Genomic DNA, 24,396 nt, shown 5'->3' with positions numbered 1-24,396 from the left:
CTTTTAAAAATAAGGGCAAAAGAAAGAAAAAGGGTGAAGTTGCTGCTTCTAAGGGTCCAGAGCCAAAGAAACCAAAGGCCGAGCATTGTTGTTTCTTCTACGGCAAGCTTAGACATATGAAGAAGGAATGTAAAAAATATCATGCATGGCGCGTAAAGAAAGGTACATTTCTTACTTTGGTTTGTTCTGAAACTAATTTAGCTTCAGTACCAAGAAACACATGGTGGATAGATTCGGGTGCTACTACTCACATTTATGTTTCACTGCAGGGTTGCCTGAGCTACCGGTCGCCAAGTGATGCTGAAAGATGCATTTATGTAGGAGATGGCAAGACGGTAGAAGTTGAAGCAATTGGGCATTTTAGATTACTTATGAAAACTGGTTGTTATTTGGATTTGTTAAATACTTTTGTTGTTCCGTCTTTTAGACGGAATTTGATTTCAGTTTCTGTTTTGGACAAATCTGGTTATTCTTGTTCATTTGTAAACAGACAATTTAGTTTATCTATCAATTCTAATGTTATTGGAACCGGTTTGCTTAATGCTTATGATAATCTATATTTGCTAGAAACTGTTTTAAGTTATAATGAAAACCTGCATTTTAGTTCCAGAGGTACAAAGCGTAAATTAGAGAAAGAAAATTCGGCCTCATTATGGCACAAACGCTTAGGTCACATCTCTAAAGCTAGAATTAAGCGATTAGTGTTTGATGAGATTTTAGGATCTCTTGATTTTACAGACCTTGATGTTATATTGAGTGTATCAAGGGAAAACAAACCAACAGTAAGAAATTAGGAGCCTACTGAATATCAGACGTCTTAGAATTAATTCATACAGATATCTATGGATCATTCCCTACAGCTACTTGGAATGGTCAACAATATTTCATTATATTCATAGACGACTATTCAAGATATGGCTATATATTCCTGATTCATGAAAAATCATAGTCTTTGGATGTGTTCAAAACCTTTAAAGCCGAAGTTGAGTTACAACTCAACAAAAGGATTAAACATGTCAGGTCTAACCGTGGTGGTGAATACTACGGTAGATATGATGGTTCAGGAGAACAACGTCCAGAACCGTTTGCTAAACACCTAGAGGAATGTGGAATTGTCCCTCAATATACTATGCCAGGATCGCCTATCATGAATGGTATATCTGAGAGACGAAACCGCACTCTTAAGGATATGGTAAGAAGTATGATCAGTCATTCTACTTTACCAGAATCACTCTGGGGTGAAGCACTCAAAACAACAGCATATATCCTAAATCGAGTGCCAACTAAAGCGGCTGCTAAAACACCTTATGAGCTTTGGACGGGTCGAAAGCCTAGTCTAAACCATTTACATATTTGGGGATGTCCAGCTGAAGCGAGGCCTTATAGACCTCATAAAAGGAAATTTGATTCCAAAACTGTAAGCAACTACTTTGTTGGCTATGCAGAGCGATCAAGGGGTTTTAAGTTTTATGATCCCAGTACAAGGTCGATTTTTGAGACGGGAACTGCTACATTCTTTGAGGATGTTGAGTTTGAGGGGAGAAATCTAGTAATAAACATTGTCTTTGAAGAGGAAGAGGGATCCACTGTTGCTTTTGACAATGTACAAGTTTTAATACATGTCATTGATCATAAAGTAAATTCGGATCCTCAACCATATGACAATGTTGTTTAACCCCAACATCAACATGAGATGATTATTCCTGAGGAACAAACTCAACAACCTCAAGAGCCTGTGCAATTAAGACGATCCACAAGAGAAATGAGAAATGCTATTCCAGATTATTATAAAGTATTTCTTCAGGAATATGAGAATGAAACTGGAGTGATGGAAGATGACCCAATCAACTTTCATCAAGCCATGCAAAGCTCCAATTCTCATAAATGGATTGAAGCTATGAATGAAGAGTACAAGTCAATGCAAGACAATAAAGTTTGGGAACTCATTTCATTACCTTCCGGTGCGAAGCCCATTGGTTGTAAATAGATATTTAAAACCAAAAGGGATTCAAATGGTAATGTGGAAAGGTATAAAGCACGTCTTGTAGCTAAAGGCTTTACTCAAAAGGAATAAATTGACTATAAAGAGACTTTCTCTCCAATTTCTACGAAAGACTCTTTTAGGACAATTATGGCATTTGTTGTACATTTTGATCTTGAGTTACATCAGATGGATGTTCAGACTGCTTTCCTTAATGGTGACATTGAGGAAACAATTTATATGGTGCAACCAGAAAATTTTGTGTTAGGAGACCCAACGAAAATGGTTTGTAAACTAACCAAATCCATCTATGGGCTCAAACAAGCTTCTAGTCAGTGGTACTTTAAGTTTCATCAAATAATTATCTCATATGGTTTTGAGGCAAATGTTATTAATGAATGTGTGTATCACAAGTTCGGTGGGAGTAAACATATATTCCTGGTTTTATACGTTGATGACATATTGCTTGCCACAAATAATATAGCCATACTACACGATACCAAGAGTTTTCTATCAAAACATTTTGAGATGAAAGATCTTGGTGATGCCTCCTTTGTTTTAGGAATCAAGACACATCGAGGTCGTTCTCGGGGTATTCTGGGATTGTCACAAAGGAACTATATCGATAAAGTTTTGAAGAGGTTTAGCATGCAAAACAGTAAACCAGGTGACACCCCTGTTGCCAAAGGAGATAAATTCAGCCTTAGTCAATGCCCTAAGACCAATCTTGAAATCTAGGAAATGGAGAAGATTCCTTATTCTTCAGCTATATGGAGTCTTATGTATGCTCAAGTATGTACGCGTCCAGATATTGCGTTCATAGTTGGCATGTTGGGCAGATATTTGAGCAATCCCGGGATGGATCATTGGAAAGCAGCCAAACGGGTTATGAGGTACTTACAGAGAACAAAGGAGTACATGCTCACATATAGGAGGTCGGATCAGTTAGAGATCATTGGGTATTCCGACTCTGATTTTGCTGGATGCCAAGACTGCAGAAGATCCACATCAGGCTATATTTACTTGTTGGCTGGTGGAGCAATTTCTTGGAGATCTGCCAAGCAGACACTTGTAGCTTCATCGACTATGGCAGCAGAGTTTGTAGCATGTTATGAGGCATCCAATCAAGGAATATGGCTGCGTAATTTTGTCACTGGGCTGCGCATTCTAGAGGGTGTAGAAAGACCGCTCGATATATTTTGTGACAATAAGTCAACAGTTTTATATTTCAACAACAACAGGAGCTCTACAAAGTCAAAACACATTGACATCAAGTTCCTTGTTGTGAAGGAAAGAGTGCAAAGTGGACAAATATCCATAGAGCACATTGGGACAAACTCCATGATAGCGGATCCGCTCACTAAAGGATTACCACCTAAAGTCTTTCATGAGCACACTGCTCGTATGGGTATGATTTTACTTGAGGATATTCAGATTTAGTGGGAGTTTGTATAATTACTAAGTGTGACTTTTAGATTTTGATTATATTATTCGGATTATTTTCTGCAGAAATAAAGTATTTCAGTTCCTTACACTCTGTTGTACTAACTTAAGTTTAGATCTCAATAAACTAAATTAGGACCAGTTGGGAATAGACATATTTAGATCAAATTGCATGTAATTTCCATGCTATGCATCCACAATTGATCTATGTCATGTAACTATATTGATATATGTAACTGACCATGGATGGTTGAGTTACAATTAATGTAACAAAGACCGCTATGATCCTATACCGATGTGGTTATTAAACTAGATTGTTCAGATATACTCTAAGGACATAATAGCAATTTTATGAGCTCATTAAGTTAAACACATTTCAATTTTCACTTGTGGCCCAGTGGGAGATTGTTAGATTAATTTTATATTAATCTAATATATTTGGGGCCACACATGAAATAAATACAATGTGTGTGCTATTATTTAATAAGCCAAGAATTAAGTGATCTATTTGAAGTTAATTAAATGGTTAAGGGTATAATTATTGTGGATTAAATGCATAGATATCAGAATTTAATCATCACTTTAATGAGAGGCTAAAGTGATAATTATTATCATAAATAACGTGACTATTGGGTTTTTTAAAGAAAACCAACGGTCACGATATTTATATAAAAGGGGTTATGGTCCCCAATCTCTCATCATCCTCTGCAATTCTCTAATCCTCTCAAAGAGAATTCTAAACTCAAGAGAAAAGAGAAGATTGGAAGTCCATCTCCTACACTCAAGAATTACTACGAATCACCATGGATTCAGGTACGCTTTCGCTTTCGTATTTCTCAGTAATTTAATCTGGATGTTATGAAGATTTAGGGGATGACAAAAGTGTGTTTGGATAATTAATTAATTTCACATACCTTTTTGAAATATTTGATACTGACACCACCAACTGGAACTCTAAAACTACTGTGATCACTAGTTATTGCTGAGGCACAGTAATTTGCGGTCCATCCTGCAATCGATTCAAGAAAGGGCTCGCCGTCTCGACCGCCGACCATGATCACACAACAGAATAAACTGAAAAACACTGCTGCAAATATATGCAATAAGGATATTGTTATTTGGTTTGAATACGAAGAGGCCTCTCGTTTGTGTCATGCAATTTTAATGAGAGTGAGATTCAATACAAATTAAAATAATCGTCCGTCCCGTCCGGCCACAATCTTTTTGTGCATGCCCGAATATTTAAGCATCTTCGAGAAAATTTTTATGAAATTTCTCCAAGAGTGACCTATGTGGCTGTATCTCAAATTAGCCAAAGAATTAATCGCTATACTCAAGTGTCGAGAAGTAACGAGTGAGAAGTGTCAATCACTTTTACTTGAGGTTATGTTTGGTACATCGGATTAGACAACATTGCATGAATCAATATAATATATCTCATGTTTGTTTAAATTAAAAAGCTACATTATAGACCATAATGCAGCTTTTGCGCGTTTGACAAAACTTGAACCCCAGTTTGCATTAGATTTATTTATTTTTAATATACAACAATTAACAAATTAATTAAATAGTGACAATATTCCATCAACAAATAAAAACTTACTAGAATAGTGTTACCATTGACAAAGGACTAACGGTGCTTCTGCCAACCACTGCCATCCGCCGTTGCTAACTCTGGTGACAGATGTAATTTGAATTAAAATGTGGTATCATCGAAATATTTATTGCCGAATTTATACAGTAGTACAACCATTAATGATAAAGGAGGTTTTGTTCACCATAAATTTACAATCAAAGTCTTAGATTACATAAATTTGACCATAGATCTACAACGAATAAAGCTTACTTTCAATGGTATTTATACCATTGTATAGTTTCAACGATAAAGATTCCAATGATCTAAAAATTTCATTTAAAAGATACCAGAATACAATGGCCGAAGACTGCACACGAAGGCCGGCGGTGGTTGGCTATCATCGATGGCAAAAATTATTCTTTTAATTAAAAGATTATATAATTAATTAAGTATATCTAATAATAATATTTAAATTATATTTATTAATTTTAATATAAAACAATAACGCAAAATATTATTTTACATAATAATATAGTCCGAATAGTACTATATTATAGATTAATACAATGTACAGTAATGAAATACACTATAATACTATACAATTAATGTCATGCAATATAATACAGCGTGTCAAACACACATCGAATGTATTCCACTGTATTACTTGCTAATAATTTCATAAGCTAGAGGAATTATATGCCTATGGTAAAATGTGATTATTGGGCCATTGGCTTGTAGCTCGACAATAAGCTTTTTGTATTCATTTTCATAAAAAGGGGGAAAAAAAAGTGGTTAGAAGTAGATAAGGGTGTGTATGATACTGTTTTTTAACTAGTGTTTTTTGCTCTTATTTTAGAGAAGGAGATTGATGTTTTTGATGTGATATTTTTTAAAATGAAAATTTATTTGGTAGTTTGTTTTCAAAACAATATATAAAAATAAAAACAGTAAAAATGCATTCGATTGTTTGTTTGAAAATATAGAATTTTTTATAAAATAATTTTCTTCAATTTATTTATACATATTTTTTTATCATTATAATTTTAATCAAAATGAAATCAAATTTCATACAGCAATAATAATTTTCAAAAAACCTCTCATAATTTATTACGTTTAAGAAATAAAAATAAAATGAAAAATAAAATAATTAAATAGAATTAATTAGCATATAGGAAAATAAAAATTCATACTACAATTATATTTATTATAGACATTAAAGTAGTTCATTTGTGCTAATTATGTTTACAACACAAAATATAAAGAACAAAAGAGTACAAAATATTTGCATCTAAAACATGCCTAAATATCTACATCTATTCATTTCAATATAGAGAACGGCACCTAAAACATGCCTAAATATCTACATCTATTCCTTTCAATATAGAGAACGGCACCTACATAGAAACCAAAAAAAAATTTCTATATGATATTTAAGAACAAGAAGAAGAAGAAGATCATAAACTCAAATATATGACAAATAAAGATTGACATACACATTATCTCGTGTATGGTCATGCCACAATACTCTTGCAATCATATCTCTAGCGGCATTCATTTCCCCAATGTACTCTTGATTAGATAAATTTATGTCCATCAATACTCTTTCTTCATTCTGTTCTTCGAATAGCATATCTTCTACTTGAAACTTTTTGAACAATCTATCATATTACCAAAAAGATTTGGGTAATTCAAGAAAACTACTTAACATCAAACAAGTATAAGATAAAATCGTAATTAGTAGATTCAAGTAAGCATCATCATCAACAAAAGACTAAAAGACAAGAAGCCATACATGCTTAAAATGCAAAAAAAAAACAAACAAACAAAAAAAAAACAACAAAGTTTTTGTGTAAAGTGCAAAAAATGCATAAGCACATATAAACTTAAATTAAACTTAAATAAATAATTTAAAATAAAGCTACCATTATTCATTCTTACTAGGTAAAAAATACTAAAAAAAAAAAAGAAAGAGTTCTTCATCTTATATTCAATATAATAGAAAATCATTCAAAATTTTAATGGACAATAAACAAAACCACAAAATTAAAAAGCTCGAATGCATCTTTAAAAAAAAAATTGATAATAGAATTCAAATTACTAATCCGCAAACGGCAGTTTAAATTGGAAGATAATTTATATACGTTTAGGCCTTTTCCCTATAGTACTATTATATTTAAATTTGAAATAGGGACACATTTATGATGAATAATGAGAATTTTGATTTATAAGACTTTACGTTATAGTTTAAAAAATTTGGATATAAATGTGGAAGGTATATCCATAATAAAATATACGTTTGGTACACCAACCAGTATTAACTCAGAGAGATAGGATCTCAAAATGTCTCCATGTAGCCGAGCCCAAGCCCAAGCATCTAGCTGTCATTGATCTGCACCTTAAAATGGCAATATTATTTCATACCCTTTATGAATAAGTGTTGATATGAAAATTAAACACAAAAAATAAAAAATAAAAAGCATTTATATTTAGATATCAAGTCAAAAGCATGCTCCGAAAAGTATTTAATCTTCAATCTGATGTGTATGTATATTTGCTAAATAAATTTTAATGTTTGAGTTGGATATTAATAATATAATTAAAAGCGAATGTGTTTTGGAAAAACATTTGATAACTACCCTTCATTAATGAAATAATTATAATTATATGAATGTTCATCAAACTAACTTTTTGACAGTATTTTTTAATTGGATTGGGAAGTCTGAAAAGTGAGAATATTGAGATCAGGAGTGTGAAGTGGGAGTAGAAATAGATTGTTTACTTACACTGAAATGAAAAATGTGAAATAAAAATAAAGTCTCATTCATGTGTTTACTTTGTCTTGAATTAAAAATGAATTGTTTCAATTTATAATTTTAATGTGAATAAAAAAATATATTTTAAAATAAACTATTTATTTTATTATTAATTTTAATCCTACAAGTTAATAATAATTATTAATATTCTTAATTATGTGAATTATAGATTTTTCATTCATTTTAATTTTAATTATCTAGGTTAAAAATTATTGATAAGAGCAATACAAATGAAACATTATTATAAATGATATATTAGAAAATTAATATTTCTTAGAATAAGCTATTTATTATTATTAATATTAAATAAAGATAATAATATTAAAAATAAGATATATATTTATATATAATAATATTACTATATTTTCAAATAAAGATATTAAATAGTAATATTATTAATTCTATATGAATATAATATTATTATTTAAATAAATATGATATTATTATTTTTAAATAAATGTAATGTTATTTTATTTAAAAATATATACATATATTATATTTAAAATTTATTTAATAAATATAATTATATCATATTTAAAGGGAGGGGAAAAAAAAGAATAGGTTGGAATGGATTCCCACTCTCATGAGGGGTAGGAGTTGGATAGTGTGGAGTCGGATTCTCACTCTCACTTTTCAATAAGTATGTAAATAGTAAGGTATGACAACTCCACACTCTCCACTCTCACTCTAATAAGTAAACACACTCATTATCTTCTTATTAAACAACTCTTCATATCCTAAAACTCTCACTATCTGATAAGAACTTATTGGATCGAGGTAGTTATTGCAACTTCCAAGCATGTCACTGAAATGCAAGTTATGCAACCCAAGAGGGGGGGGGTGAATTGAGATTTTAAAATTTATGTAATACAATTCGCACAACAATTTAATCTATTGCCTTAATCAAATCAAAAACAATAAATTCAATCAAGCACAATATTAAAAGAGTAAGGGAAGAGAAAACAAACACAAGAATTTTTACATGGTTCGGCTATCCACGCCTATGTCCACGCCTCCAAGCTCACCTGGTTTGAGGATTTCACTATCCAAACCTCCTAAAGCTTCAAATGTTTACAATTGACTTCCAATGTGTCAATGAACCTTTACAACAAGAGATTATATCCCCAATCTCTTTACCCCAAGTGTTTCTCACACTTGTACACTCACAATTTGATGAGAAATGAAAATCACAATAATAAAACTCTCTTTAAGAGTGGATAAACAAATTATAGCTTAATGATGATTCAACAAATGATGATTTACGAAATAGAAGCTCAATATATGTTATATGATCTTGTTTTTCTTTGTATTGATTCTTAAAATGAAGTTTGAGTTGAATTTTTATAGTTAAAGCCCGAAAACTAGCCGTTATAGGTAAATTCCCGTGCCCAAGCGGTTAGCCGCTTGATTTATCCGGTTAGCCGCTCATGAACAGTGATATTACCGTTATTTTTTAATTTGCTACAGTAATACTGTTCACTAAAATTATATTTTAACCCAAAACTTTCTATAATTATACTATGACCCAAGATGTTATAAAAACTTTACAAATAGGTCCCATTTCATAATTTCCTAATAATACTTATCCTTTCAAAACTTTTTGATATTATGATATGGCCCCAAAGATATTATTATTTTGCAAAAAGATCCTTTTCAACATAATACCTATATTTATCAAAGTTCTCAAAACCTTTTACTTTAGTCTAAAATATTCATAAATGATAGTATGACCCAAAACATTTCAAATGTTTGTAAAAAGGTCCAACTCCGAAATTCAATACTAGTACTTATTAAAATCAAATATTTTAAAACTTTACATTTAAGTCCAAATTACTCAAAACCACAAGGTACTTTATCTTATAAAAATAAAATCTTTTTGTTTATAAAAAGTAATTAATTAAATTAATCTCTTGAGCTTCTCAAATGTTAAATCATGCATCAATTAAATCATACCAGCTTTACAAGAATTTATCGCACTAATTTGTCCGTTGAGCTCTAAACTTTATTCTTGATTTCACCGTTGTCCGTTGAGTGTCTTGAGCTTGATTTCACTTGATTCACTTGCATAAATATTACCCTTCAAAAACTAGTGAAAATGTGAAATACAATATTTATTAAATTACTTAATACACATGTTTGTTATCATCAAAATTACATTATGTGTAGCCATTTAGGCTAACAGTCACCCATTATTAAATTTCAATTAAGGCACTTATTGAAATTTCTCTACCTTCAGCACGCTTAACTACGAAAATTTTGAAGTAAAGATTGCCATATTCCTCTAAAAATCAATTGGGTACTCAGAGCACTAACCCCCCATAAGGCCAACAATCTCCCTCTTAGTGATATTTTGGAACGCGATCTATCTTGCGTCTATGTTTCGACATAATTGTTAGCTAATACAAGGTGAACTCTTCACTTTCAGCAAACTTAATATGGAGTTTTGAAGTAAAGTAAAGGTTGTCATATCCCTCTAAAAATCAATTGGGTGCTCAAGAGCATTGGCCCCTATAAAGATAGCAATATCCTCATGGGCAATATCTTCTGACTCGATTGTCGTATTGCTCTGAAAATCAATTGGGTGCTTAGAGCACTAGCCCTTATAAAGCCAACAATATCTTGGGACTCGATCTATGTTATGCCTATGTTTCAACATAACTATTAGTTGATATATTGCTACCCCACTTCACTAGTTGACTTGGCCACCCACTTTACTGGTTAACTTGGCTACACACGAGCCTCTGCCACTATGACTTGGCCACACTCAACCTCCATCATTCATGATACAAACACACTATTGCTCTCATGTTTCGACATAATTGCTAGCTGATACAATGTCGGCCCACTTCAGTGGTTGACTTGGCCACCCACTCTACTAATTAACTTGGCCACACTCGAACCTCCCTCATGCCTCTGTCATTATGACTTGGGCATACTCGGCCTCCACCATCCACAACGCTTGCACATTGTTGACTAATTGAAACAACGCTAGCACACCTATCAAATACATGATTAGGCTCTGATACCATTTGTTGGACTAAGGCGCTTATTGTAATTTCCCAACAAGTCACCCATCATTGAATTTCTCCATCTTCGGCATGCTTAACTATAAAGTTTCGAAGTAAAAGTTGTCACATTCCTCTGAAAATCAATTGATACTAAAAAAATAGATATTAAACCATTTAACTTTATCCCTTCGTCATCCTAAAGGTGATCACTAGCCCATATAAGGCCAGTAGAAATTATAACTAATGATGTATCCATTTACAAATCAATTTTCTTGACTGGAACTCATTTAGAGAGAAAAACCCTAATGAGTGGTTTGCAAACCCTAATATGTTGCCACTACCTATTCATTCCAGTTCGCTGCGCATTTGTCACCACTACCTATTTCAATCAATTTCTTACTGTCTAGCCTTTGTTTTTTACCATCACATATAGCCAATCTAGTTACTAATCATCAAAATCGTAAAGCATCATTACTGCCAGTTTGTTGTTGTGATTTTTTGACCAAATAGTTATGCTAAAAGACAAATCACCACCTCTATTGTGCTAATCAATTCTAAGCCATCTAGATCTATCCATGGCTTCCTTTTTCCTGACCTAAACTAAAGGCTTCCGAAGGTTCCGGTCAGCGAACTCGCACACTCTCTCTCTATCTAGCCGGCACTGTATTGTGTCTATTTTTTTAGTTTTATTTTATTTTATGTTCCTATCCTTTCTATTTGTTTTTGTTGTAGTTTTCTTTCTTGTAATGTTTTTTTTGTTTGTTTTGTTTTACTATTGTTGTTGTTGGATGTTGGTTGGTTTCATTTTTTGTGGTTGATCCTGTTGCTTTAGGCTGTGTTTCTGATGACTGTTGATGGTGCCGACATTGTGATTTTGATTAGGAGGGCACACCTATGTTGGAGTCCTTGTTTGGTTCTGATGGTAGTGCTCAAGGTTTTTGGTAGCCTACAGTAGGAGCTCATCATGGGTTTATTTCGTACATCATTTTGGGGCGGCATATAGTCTAGATTTTAGGTGTGATCATCTTTTGGTTATACATACATTTTCACAAAGAAACAGCCCGAGATTAATTACCGGGGAGATTTCCTCATAATAATTAAGCTGGAGACAATACCAATTCAAATTAAATGGATTCAAAAGGTTTTTATTTTTGTTTTTTGTTTTTTGTTGTTCTAATAATGTCACTGGACGCAACTCAAATCTAGTGAGTTTGTTGTGTTGTAGTGCTATGTTACTGTGATGTCTTTCCTTTAGTTTGTTTGGATTGTGATTTCACCTTACAAATTTAAGTTAGGTAGCTAGACCTACAAAATTTTCTCCAATATTGCATGAGACCTAACTGTGAAACTGCTTCTCATTTTGAGTATAAAAGAAAAGTTTGTAGAGAGCAGTACTTGAGTCTTATATTCTCCTAAATATTATATTTGAGTCTATTTTGGTATTATATCTCCTATTCTTGTGATAGTGCATTAGTGGTTGTTTGGCCTCTAATGAAATGTTTACTTTCTATTAAAAAATAATTTATCCATTTATTAATACTTCATTTGTATAGTTACATGACTATAAAAAGAGAGCTCATTTCTTTATTTGTATACACTTTGAGATTGAATAACATTTTTCTTTACACTATTATGTCTCTTATTTCTTTTCTCTCTTTTTTCTTACTAAATTGTTGCGCTTTTAATTAGTAAATAATTTAACCCATATTTATGTAGATCGTTTTTAATACTTTTAGTATTCGAGGGTGTTCGAAGTTTCCCAAAAATATTCTTGAAAATTATGAAAATTGGGTGAGTTGGGCTCAAAAAAGCGGCTAAAAATAGTTCAGTTGGCTCAAATTAGCTCTGTAGCTTAAATGCAGAAAAGTGCTGCAGCTTAAAATTTTCATGTGACACGCATCAGTGTGTTGCCACTTGGTCCACCAATTCGCCATCAATTTCTCCAAAAAACACGTTGATGAACTTGAAAAGAATTGCCAAGTTATGAAAATTTTCAATAAAAACAAATTAAATAATGTCATTCTGTTGTCTGTTTATTTATTAAAAAAGAAAGGGTCAATTCAAGACAATAAAATAATTTTGTTTATATTTTACCACAAACAAAACAAGCATGAAATTTGAAAATTTGATAGTTTGAAAAATATTTGACTCCTAGACCTAGAGCCCCAAATTTACAAGAATGTCGGCGAAAGGGGGCAGGCGAGGTCCACACAACAAGTCGGTGCTACCAAATCGAGCGGCCAACCTGCTCTTACTTTTGAGGCGCCAGTTACCGCCAATACTGGGAGATTTGCATGCGTTAAATTTCTTACACGTGGAGGTAGCACCGACAGTTTCCTTGATATTAGGAGACCGAAATGGATCTTAATTATCTGTCTTATCACGCTCAGCATCCTTTGATATTAAGTTTGAAAATTGAAACGCTATAGTTAATTTATTTTATAAATTTTGACAAAAATAATATTAAATAATTTTATAAATTTTTTTATTTTAATAGGAGTTTTTGAAACCAAGTCTAAAAAGTAACTTATTTAAATAAGCAAACAATTCTTATTTTAACTTTTCTATTCTAATAAAAAAATAATTATTTTTTATTTTTATAAAATTTTAATGATAAATAAAAGATAATTTAAATTTATGTCTATTTTTGTTATTTTATAATAAAATAATATTTTCATAATAAAATTTATCAAACACGTGTTCTCTATTTCACAACAACTATAATAATACAATTTATCAAACACTAGCTATATTTTTAATTAGTTTGGGTTTTGATTTGGAGAATTTAACCCAATTAAGTTAGAAACTGAAAATCAAACTAAAATGAGTCAAATTTAATTTGATTTGGTTACAACAAACAAAAAACTTCAATTTTCATTTTCTTTTCTCCATTTTCCCATTAGCCAAATATAATCATGCAGGGAATAAAAAATAACCACAAAAGGCAAAGTGAAAAAATAGAGATAGTAACAGAACAAAACAAGAAAAACAAAAATGTAAAGATTGAAGTACACAAATGTATCAAAATGGAGCTTGCCTGCTGCCTTGAACTGGAACTAGATGTTGACATTCACGCCACGAGGAGGCAGCGGCGATCGGTTTGCATTGCAGTGGCAAGTTAGGGATGCAGAAGACAACAACGCAAGGCAGCGGACGGTTGTGGGCTTGTGTGCAGCAGGCTATAAAGCCTTGCTTTCGTGTGACTGCTGGGCGAGTTTGGTTACCAGCATTTTTATAAAGAAAAATAAAAATTAAATTCAGTTTGAATTAAAAGACATTTCAAGATTAAAGAAACAGAAAAGCAAATCCAAATCGAAAAAATCAAAGACGTGTGGGTTGGCGAGTTTTGATTTTGGCTCCCGTTACTCTCTTGATTTTGTTGATTTGGAATTTTGGGGATTAGGCATTGTGTTTTGATTTTGATTTTGTTTATTTGGAATTTTTGGGATTAGATTTTATTGTTTATGTGTTTTCAATTAAGTTTACGTTATTTATTTATTTATTTTTGTGTGTGTTTTTTCAAGTTAAACTAATTGGATTGCTTATTGAATCTGAATTGGAATACAAATTGATTGGTTTAGAAATTTAAAATCGATTAGGTTCAAAAATTTAACCCAAATGAACCCAAAATGAATTTTGGGTTCGTTTTGACTTAATTCGGGTTAACCCAATCCCCGCTCCTTTGCATAGTAAAAAAAACTTATTTAATCAATTATTGCAATCCTAAATTATCCTATGAACATAATTTAATTTATTAGACAATGCCATCACAGTATTACTATGCTGATGTATTAAAATTGTTCGACCATACATGTATTGTCATTTATGCTGTAAGAATTTATAAACGAACGGCAGAATATCTAGATTTGACCTAAGAATTTCAATCATTAGATGGAGGGTGAGAGAATTTAATTATGCTTGTTAGAGCATCTGAGCGAAAGCAAGTCAACATATTTCACACAACCGCACACAAGGAGTAAAAAATTTCATTTTGTGTAACTACCAAATTTCAGCATGATATGGTATAATAATTACTTGATCGCTTTTTAGTAATTCGGGACTATGATTATGATATGATATGCCATACGGGATGGGATCACCAGCCTTATACTAGCTTGATTGGTGTGATTGAAAAAATAATGATGAATTTCTTCTTTTGTTCACCTTGCGGTCCAGAAGGTTCATGATTGTAATCCAATTTAACAAGCAACAATTCAAATATTTTTCTTCCTTTTTAGCTGGATTACAGTGAGTATATAGTGTAATCATCCATGATTAAAAACATTGATTTGCCAATTGAAGTGAAATTTTAAGTTTTGACTGACGAGATTGATTGATTTTAAAGAAAATAACAAAAATAACAAAAATATTTGGATACCAAACACTGTAGTAGTAGTAGTAATAGCAGCACGGAGACATAACCATTAAATGGTCTAGAGGTCAAATAATTTTCAATGGGAATTGTTAAAGAAATCTGACAAAATCAAATGGATAATAAGGCATTGATTTTATTACCATACACAAAAAGTCACTTTTTAACCTCAATCTAATGGGTGCATAATTACAAATTTAATCATTTACTGTACGACAAAATATTGAATTCTGCCTTACCATTAATCGAGACAAATCTCTATCTCTCTCTCTCTCTCTCTCTCTCTCTTTCTCTCTCTCTCTGTATATACACACACGCATCCCCATAAGAAGAATTAAAGAAACTTATAAAAAAAAAATACGATGAATATCCTAATGAATTATTCTTTTCTAATTTCGGTGCATCTCATACAGTTCTGCAATCAACTGCCTCCAAAGCTCTAATTCCGAGTAATCATGGGCATTTGGGCCACCCCTTCATTTCCCTACTATTTAATTAGACCTCCTATGCAATCTACTATTCTCTCGTATGTACACATGTCACGAAGTAAAGAGTTTAAAAAATTGCATAAATTTGACCCCATTCTAAAACTTGTATCTTAGACATGAGCAGTCTTGTCTCTGTTGCTGCGGATGTTCACATTTCTCGAAAGTCAAAGCATGAACACTCTTTATATGAAAAGAAAATTGCATAATTAATATGTAATGTATATTTGTATTTTAACAATTTTTAAAGATATTGTTAAGCTGAATTTTTCAAAATTTATTTCCTTTCAAACTAATTATTAATAAGATATAGAGTTACGATAGAATCCAGCATAGAAAATCACACATTCAAAAAGAAATTCAAGCACCAAACGCAAAATTCCAAAAATGCCCCGGAGCCAGAGCTTTGAGTTGAGAGCCCGTATCTCCTTTTATGGCTCAAAAGAGGCAGTGAACTCTTGCACAAATCACGCTCGCAAGATAAAAAGAAAAGAAAAAGAGAAGAATTCGTCGTTCTCACGTGAAAGTCACATGCACATGGTATCATACAGACTACGGACCGGTGAGTCATCAGCTCACATTTCATTTTCAATTTCAAATCAAACACATAAAACCAAACTGTCTGAAACTTGAAACTTTAGCTTCACTTTCATTACCCCCCCTTCACTCCTAAAAAGCAAAGCAAAGCAAAGCAAAGCTCTTTAGGAGATGAAGGGACCCCAAATTAAAAATAATAAGAACCCAAGATTTGCTTTTGTAAAACAGCAGCAGCAGCAGCATTGCTTACTAATCTTAATAAGCATTTTCATTAATGTCTCCGCTGCTGCAACGGCAACGGCTTTCGATTATGCTGACGCCTTGTCAAAGAGCCTCCTTTACTTCGAAGCTCAACGTTCAGGCCGCTTGCCGTACAACCAACGTGTCACGTGGCGGGACCATTCCGGCCTCACCGACGGCTTGGAGCAAGGGGTCGGTTTAACTGTAATCGCAATGTTTAGATTTTGTTTATTATGGGATATGATATGATTAGTAATTTTTAAATGCATATACGTGTTTTTAATAGGTTGATTTGGTCGGAGGGTATTATGATGCTGGTGACCAGGTGAAATTTGGCCTGCCAATGGCTTTCACAGTGACTATGCTTTCATGGGGTGTCATCGAATTTCGTGAACAGATCGCTGCTGCCGGTGAACTAGAGCATGCTTTCGAGGCAATCAAATGGGGCACTGATTACTTCATTAAGGCACACACTAGCCCAAATGTGCTATGGGCTGAGGTACTACGGAACTTGTACTCAATTACTTCACATACGTTAACATTGCTCTAATGCGTTTTGGTTTAATTCAAAAACATCGTTTTGTTTTGATAAGGTGGGTGATGGGGATACTGACCACTACTGCTGGCAACGCCCGGAGGATATGACCACATCAAGACATGCTTACAAGATTGATGAGAACAATCCCGGGTCGGATCTCGCCGGAGAGACGGCTGCGGCGATGGCCGCCGCGTCGATTGTGTTCAAGAAAACTAACCCACATTACTCACACCTACTCTTGCACCATGCCCAACAGGTACTTTAAAATTTTGCTAGTTGAGTTGTTGATAGATCTCTTAGTGTGATTCTAGTCTATAATTTGCACTAACTCGATTAGTTTCTATTAAGTACAGTAAAAACAACTTATATGAGGCAATACTAAATTTGGCACCATTTTGGTTATAGTGAGTAGGTTCACTTATAATGGCACTACTACTTTAAAAGCTAGAAAGATCCTTTGCTAATGTAAACTCTATCTGGGGTTTAATTGTGTGCTGCAGTTGTTTGAATTTGGTGACAAATTTAGAGGGAAATATGATGAGAGTGTGGAAGCGGTGAAGAGCTACTATGCGTCGGTGAGTGGGTACATGGATGAGTTGTTGTGGGGGGCAATGTGGCTTTCCAAAGCCACCGACAATGACAAGTACTTACAGTATGTTATCAATAATGCTGATAACTTTGGTGGGATTGGCTGGGCTATTACAGAATTCAGCTGGGATGTCAAGTATGCTGGCCTTCAAGTTATGGCTTCAAAGGTAAAGTTCTTTTTTTTTTTTTTTTAGCCTTCTTTTTTTCAAACTTAGCTTGGACTTATCACTTATGGGTGCCAATTCTCCACTACCTTTTGCTTTTCATATTTTCTTTTGTCTTTTTTCGGAGACTTGTAACTTGTTTGGTGATTACACTCTCAAATCTTTAGGGGATTTTACTTTGTCACTAGATTCAATAGAAATTGTAATATATGTGATCTTTAATAACCACAATGTCACACTTTTTAGAATAAAGTTAATTGGTTGATGGAGTAAGCGCTGGTTAAGTACTGTACGACCGTGACTGCAGAATAAAGATAGAGGCTTCTCAATAGCTAGTCCAGACTACGAGAACAAAACCATGTGAAGCTGATGCTTCTCATGGCAGAGCTTTAAAGTGGTCAAGTTTCAAAAAAACTAGCGCCACGTATCTCAAAACTACTGTTTGAACAACCACGTTATTTTGTACTCCAGCAGCTCCATATTTAGATCTCATCATTCATGATTGAACTGCTCATAGCAGGGCCCGATCAACTGATTGATTTGTTATGTGGGGTCTGGTTTAAATTTGTGTTCCATTAGAAAACTCAGTGTATGGATGCAATTCCTTCATTTATGGCTTATGGGTATTAGTCTGTTAGATGAGGCACAAAGGCAAAAGCTTTCTTTTTTCCAATAGCGACCCACATTTGCTGGCTCATTTGCTGCAGTAATTTCCTCTTATGGTAGTGATAATCTGGTAGGATGATGTTTGTTTTGACTGCAATAGTTAATAAAATGCACATGATGCACATGCAATAAGCCAAGAAAACTCCTAGGGCCACCATTTCAGTAATGGGGCATCGATAATTACATGATCACAATAATGAATTCTTTTGTCACATCTTGATTTCCCTTTACTATTTATAGACAGAGACCCTATAGAAGCTTAAAAATTTTCTTTTCCTTTACAGTTGCTTGCAAAGGAACAACACAAGAAGCAATATGGATACATACTTGAACAGTATCGACTAAAAGCCGAGTACTATATTTGTTCATGCCTTAACAAGAACAATGGTAGCAATGTAGACCGGACGCGGGGAGGTCTGTTATACATCAGGCCATGGAACAACATGCAGTATGTTTCAACAGCAGCATTTTTGCTCACCATCTACTCTGACTTGCTGCTTGACTCAAATCAACCGCTGAATTGCAATGGTGAAATTGTCGGTCACCAAGAGATCCTTAGCTTTGCCAAGTCCCAAGTAGATTACATATTAGGCTCTAACCCAATGAACATGAGCTATTTGGTGGGTTATGGACCCAAATACCCCACAAGGGTGCACCATAGAGGAGCCTCAATTGTGTCATACAGAGAGAACAAAGGGTTCATCGGGTGCACCCAAGGGTATGATAACTGGTACAGCCGGGTGGACCAGAACCCGAATGTTATAGTTGGAGCTTTGGTTGGAGGACCCGATTGGCGAGATAATTTCATGGATCAAAGAAATAATTATATGCAGACTGAGGCCTGCACATATAATACGGCACCATTGGTGGGAGTTTTTGCCAAATTGTCCCAATTAGAGGAACAAAGGAATAGTAACCCATCCCTGGTTGCTTCATCTTAGAGAATACATAGTCATTGCGTTTTTTAAGAGCCTTTTTTTTAATGGGGGGCTGAACTAAGTGTTCCAGCCCTCATTTGTAGCTTCACTTCGTTTGTTTTGTTTTTTTTTTTTAATGTTTATAATAGTAAAATATAAAGTTTAACATGTTTCTTTTCTCTTGCTTTCGTTATTGTAAAGGAATCAAAGATACCATTGGATGACACATTGCATCGTTGTAATGTTCCTAAAATTAAAGTAACCAATAAAAGTATGGTAGAATGAAAGAAAAAGCTGCATGCCTTCAAAGTAATTAAACAAGATGGGCCGTTGTTGGGGTCTAGTCGTTCAGACCAGTACTCTCTGGGAGTTGTTAATTCTCAGAGCTGGGGAGATGTGATCAATTATAATATCATCATGTTTAAAAAAATATAAATAAAGAAAGAAAGAAAAAGAACAAACATGAGAATTATACAAGAAGATGCGTTAAGCGGCCGTCTTGTTATGGACTTGACAATAGTTGTTTACAAGACCCATTTTGAGGACCAGTTGAAGAGAATAACTAAATACACCTATTTGGTTTCTAAATACACCTACTTCCAGGAGCGCATTGGATGGAGCGGCTCTCTCTTGTACGGGTTGCCTTTGCTCATACAAGAGTTTAAAGCATTCAAAGAAGGTGACAGCAGAAAGCACACAGCTCTCAAATAGTTATTTTCACACATACACCTCATCCGTTTATTCTTCGACCAAACCTAACACAGGGTTATAATCACAACATTTGAAACATTCCAAAATACCCGATCAAGATCGGCAGTTTGAATCATATTGTACTTTTTTTTTCTCATTTACCAGAATGTTGCTAGATAAACACAGGGAACAAGCTCTTTTCTTTGTCTACCTCACTTAAAATCTATCTGTTGCACTTGCACTTGCACTATATATACTTGAAGACCTTTATTACTTTATTACCTTACATAATAAGGTAATAAATATCATAGATTTGACAAGCATTCCTAACTCTCCACAATTTCTATTACAATTACCTTGTATTTCTATAATCTTTAAATTTTTATACTTCGAGATCCAACCTTTGTTATTTGCTGATGTTTATTACCTTTTTATGTAAGGTAACAAAACCTAATAAGATTCTTGTATATGATCAACTTGTAGCAATTATCGGTTTTCATATGCCTCATATTGTTGTTTGCATATATATCTAGAATTCTGATCATGTGCACGATGGGACGCATGTTGAGTTTTCATTAACACAGTTGTCTTCTAAGTCCCACAATCTGGCCAATGAAATATTGATATACATCTCGGTCACGTATAATATTAGGCATCTCTCTACACACGCACTCACACACACGCGCGCACACACATTCTCAAGGAAAAAGAAGACAATAACGTACTGACTCAAAATCAGGAAAGGTTATTAGGGATTGAGGGTCCTATGATTCAGAAATTTGGTAGGGTTTGTTTGCGATCAAGCACCCACACCAACCCTTATTAGTGAGACGGTTTTATAATGCAGCTTTCACTCGAGTAGATATATCGACCTTTAGCACATTCCTGTAAAATCATTTGCTTTCACAGAGAACGATTAAGGGGACATTAGAGGTTTTTCCAGCGTGAACCCTTCAATACTTAAGTTAGTTATCTAGATTTTTTTGAAAAAATTTGTACCATAATTCACGTGGTTTAGTTATAATTACCTCAAAGAAAAAGCTTTAAAGAAGATATGAAAGAAGAAAGCTAAAAGAGAAAATTTTGAGTGAGAAAGAACCAATTTCGTGTTAAAGAGAGAAAAAGATTACTTACCTACTTTGAATTTTCTTGGGTTTTTATAAACAACCAAAATTATCGTCCCTGGATTGTTGTATGACTGTTAGTGGATCGACCTTGTGTCCCAATTTTTCAGTGAGAATCCACGGGTTGACCTCTGACTGAGTCTTCAGGTTGACTTAGTCTATACCTCTCCTTGCGAGTCTTTTAACCGACCACACATATTTAGTTATCACCCTCGAGGAGGTACTTTAGTATCTTAAGTTGAGAGAAGCATGCTCATGTAAAGTCACACCTAATCTTGGTCCTTTTTTTTATCCTTCAAACATTGATCACCACTTTCTAGTATTAAGAGTGAAATAAGTGAAAACTAGAAACTTAAAGAGTTCTATTAATTATAATGACCACTCAATTTAAAAACTACCCATATTCAATCGAGCTCAATTTATTCATGTATTCACTTTGGCTTAAACGCAAGTGACATGGCGCTTGTTAGGTTAGGCGTTTGAATTTCAAAACGAAAGTTTTGCATTTTTCAAGATGCTTCTCTTCAAATGATATGATGGTTACCAAAACTGCTTCACTTTCCTTTATCTTTCCAACTGTTTAAATCTCTAATTTTAATTCTTGTTCTACTTTCTCCCATTTTCTTTTTTCTCCCCAGAAAGTAATGATTCTCTCTTGAAGAATAAATCGTGCTTACTGCGACCATCCCACTACTGGTTCTGGCTTGTACTAGGTACTACTTCTTGAACTCATTGTTGGTTGTTATATTTTGCTTGGACTGGTTGGTTTTTTCATAAGTATTACTATTGTAGTTTTTTAGGATTCAATATAGGTTTATTTACGAAAAATGTCAAAGGGTAAAGAGAAAATGATAGAGATTATTGATGATGATGAATTGGGTTTCTTGTCTGACATGCTAAAAAGGTTTGGTTTTAATCCTAAGACCCCTTGAAAGAATATAGGTGACCCCAATGTTAAGGATTATACAAAAAGAACATCCTCTAAAGTCTCTTTCTTATTCGAAGAAAACGTATAAGATAATGAGAATATTAGTGAGGATTTAATTTCTAATCGAACTCTTGGTGTAAACCTAGGAGAGAGTAGTAGCGAGGAAAATAACGATAATGAAATAGACCTGAATAAGACTCGACGAGCTAAAAGGAGAAAAGTAGTAGAAGATCTTTGGCTGGATCTTATCCTATTGACAAGATGAAGTGCAGTATTAAAAGAAGTGACCTAGATAGGCTTAAGAGAGTCTATGACATACCTGATGATGTAGGCCTTAGGGTTCCTGGTCTTAAGGACACGTCTAATCATCCCCCTAGAAGATATGTCACCTTAAATTTGAAATGCTTTAAGGTAGGGGTTAAGCTTCCTTTACAACTCTATTTTGTTCGAGTCCTAGGCATAATGAACTTAGCCATTAGTTAATTTAACTCGAAATAGTGGAGAGTACTTTTTAGTCTGTTCGTCTTGTAGAATAAATATGGGGAAGTTGAGCCCTTTGTTGATGAGATAAAACACTTGTACTAGCTAATGAGTAGTTTAAAGGACGTAGGCTTGTACTATTTCATGACGATATTAAGAAAAAGAAACCCATAACAGATATCTTAACCTCAGCCGGCAGTTGGAAGAGCACATTTTTCTTTGTTGAGGATAACTAGAGCCATGTGGCTCTCACAAGTGGAACAAATATTCATGTTCATTTTCCTTTTTCTAGTCCAAGTTCTTTCCTAGCTCATAATGCTTTTCAACTGTTTAATTGTCCGAATTATATCTTTTTTACAAATCTGGTTTTGTGCTACAGACTCCTAAAGCGTGGTCTACAAAGTAAAAAATAAACCATTAAGGAGAGTTGAGTTTGCCTTATCCAATCTGTAATCATGTAAAGACTTGTTTTCTATCTCTAGTTTAGTCAATTCCCACATAGTGTATATAGCAGAAAATATGGAGGGTTAGATTACTAGAGCCATGAATATGAAGTGTTTTCATTCTGGCGGTGCCTCTAAAAACTCGAGTAAAAGAACCACTTAAACAAAGAATCCTAAAGTTTATCAATATACCTATGCTCTAAAGACACTCCCCTCATTCATGTACCTGGAGTTGGTAAAATGAGTGGAACAACTATTGAGAAGAGTCTCGTTTCCTCTCATCTACTTATTAAAAAACATCTCAGCAAGCATATGAGCAAGCAAATTACATGGTCCCATATTATAGTGAATATGCCAAACTGTTGAAAAAGAAGGTCCTCAAGGATATGAAAGGTCATACACTTGGCGACCTGGAAAATACCCTCCAATTAGAGTGTTTTAGTTGTGTACTATAGCTTACAACTATAAGGGAAAAATCCCTTGTTATAAGAAGAAGGTATATATCGATATCCAGACTTTAGAAAAAAGAATAAAAAGTAGAGCTTGCAGAAGAGAGATCAGCGAAACTTCATATCGAAAACTTAAATCTTGAGGAATGATCATCCCTATTCGAGGGTAGAACAACCAAGCTTGAGAAGTAGTTGAACGATGCAAGGGGAGAACTTTCTAGGCCAAAATCCTTGTATAAGCATTAGCTTGAATCTCTACAGTCGAATAATTAGAGTCAAGTTGAAGCTTTAAAAAAAGAAGTCGATGATAGCTACAACTTCAGTCTCACATTCTCTTATAGATGCATCATGGTCGTCTTTGAAAGGTAATCGCTAGAATTTGAAGATAGACGAGCTTGTAACTAGTGTTATTGAATACATAAAGGAGCAAGACATAAAAGAGGATAAAGGCAAAGATGAGCCTTCTGAAGTTTTTGGGGCTGCTACTTCTCATTCTGTTGATGATGACCCTTTATAAGTTTCATAAAAGGTGGATCCTCCTTAAATAAAGTGGATCCTAATACCTTTTAGATGTAACTTTCTTTTTTCAATGAAGACTTTTGTGAAAACATTTTATTGTATTCATTTCTTTTTAATATTATGAATATTTTCTTATTGCTACTCGTCTGAATCTTGGCTAAGTCAATGTAAACAACTTCTAACCTCTGGCCTCATCTCAAGAAGGTTTTGAGACTCACAGCCTTAATCTAGCCTTAAAATTGTTTTTAACAAAATCTTGTCTGCCTTCTCTTGGTCAAGTAAACAGTGGCAAGTTCTGACTTTTTGCCTCACATCTTGAAACTCTAAACCTTGTACTTGCCTTAGAAAAAACTTCAACAAAATCTTGCTTGCCTTTTCCTAATCAAATATAAAATGGCAAGTTTTGACTTTTTGCCTCACTTTAAAGAGGTTTTT

At 33.7% G+C, this 24,396-nt stretch overlaps 2 protein-coding genes across 2 annotated transcripts; both read left to right on the top strand.

The window, feature by feature from the left end:
* The first annotated feature begins 2,722 nt into the window (after positions 1–2,722).
* On the top strand, positions 2,723–3,421 carry LOC127900314 (secreted RxLR effector protein 161-like). Its single transcript, XM_052434946.1, has one exon. The coding sequence runs from the start codon at positions 2,723–2,725 to the stop codon at positions 3,419–3,421; it is 699 nt and encodes a 232-aa protein (XP_052290906.1).
* A 12,796-nt stretch (positions 3,422–16,217) lies between these two features.
* On the top strand, positions 16,218–19,561 carry LOC102618390 (endoglucanase 11). Its single transcript, XM_006469565.4, has 5 exons — positions 16,218–16,647; positions 16,742–16,954; positions 17,049–17,249; positions 17,494–17,748; positions 18,696–19,561. The coding sequence occupies exons 1-5, from the start codon at positions 16,387–16,389 to the stop codon at positions 19,350–19,352; spliced, it is 1,587 nt and encodes a 528-aa protein (XP_006469628.1). The 5' UTR covers positions 16,218–16,386; the 3' UTR covers positions 19,353–19,561.
* Positions 19,562–24,396: the final 4,835 nt, after the last annotated feature.

Source organism: Citrus sinensis, chromosome 2 (assembly GCF_022201045.2).
Source record: "Citrus sinensis cultivar Valencia sweet orange chromosome 2, DVS_A1.0, whole genome shotgun sequence".
Taxonomy (NCBI): domain Eukaryota; kingdom Viridiplantae; phylum Streptophyta; class Magnoliopsida; order Sapindales; family Rutaceae; genus Citrus; species Citrus sinensis.
The sequence above is the reverse complement of the archived record's forward strand: the minus strand, read 5'-3'. Positions and strand labels throughout refer to the sequence as shown.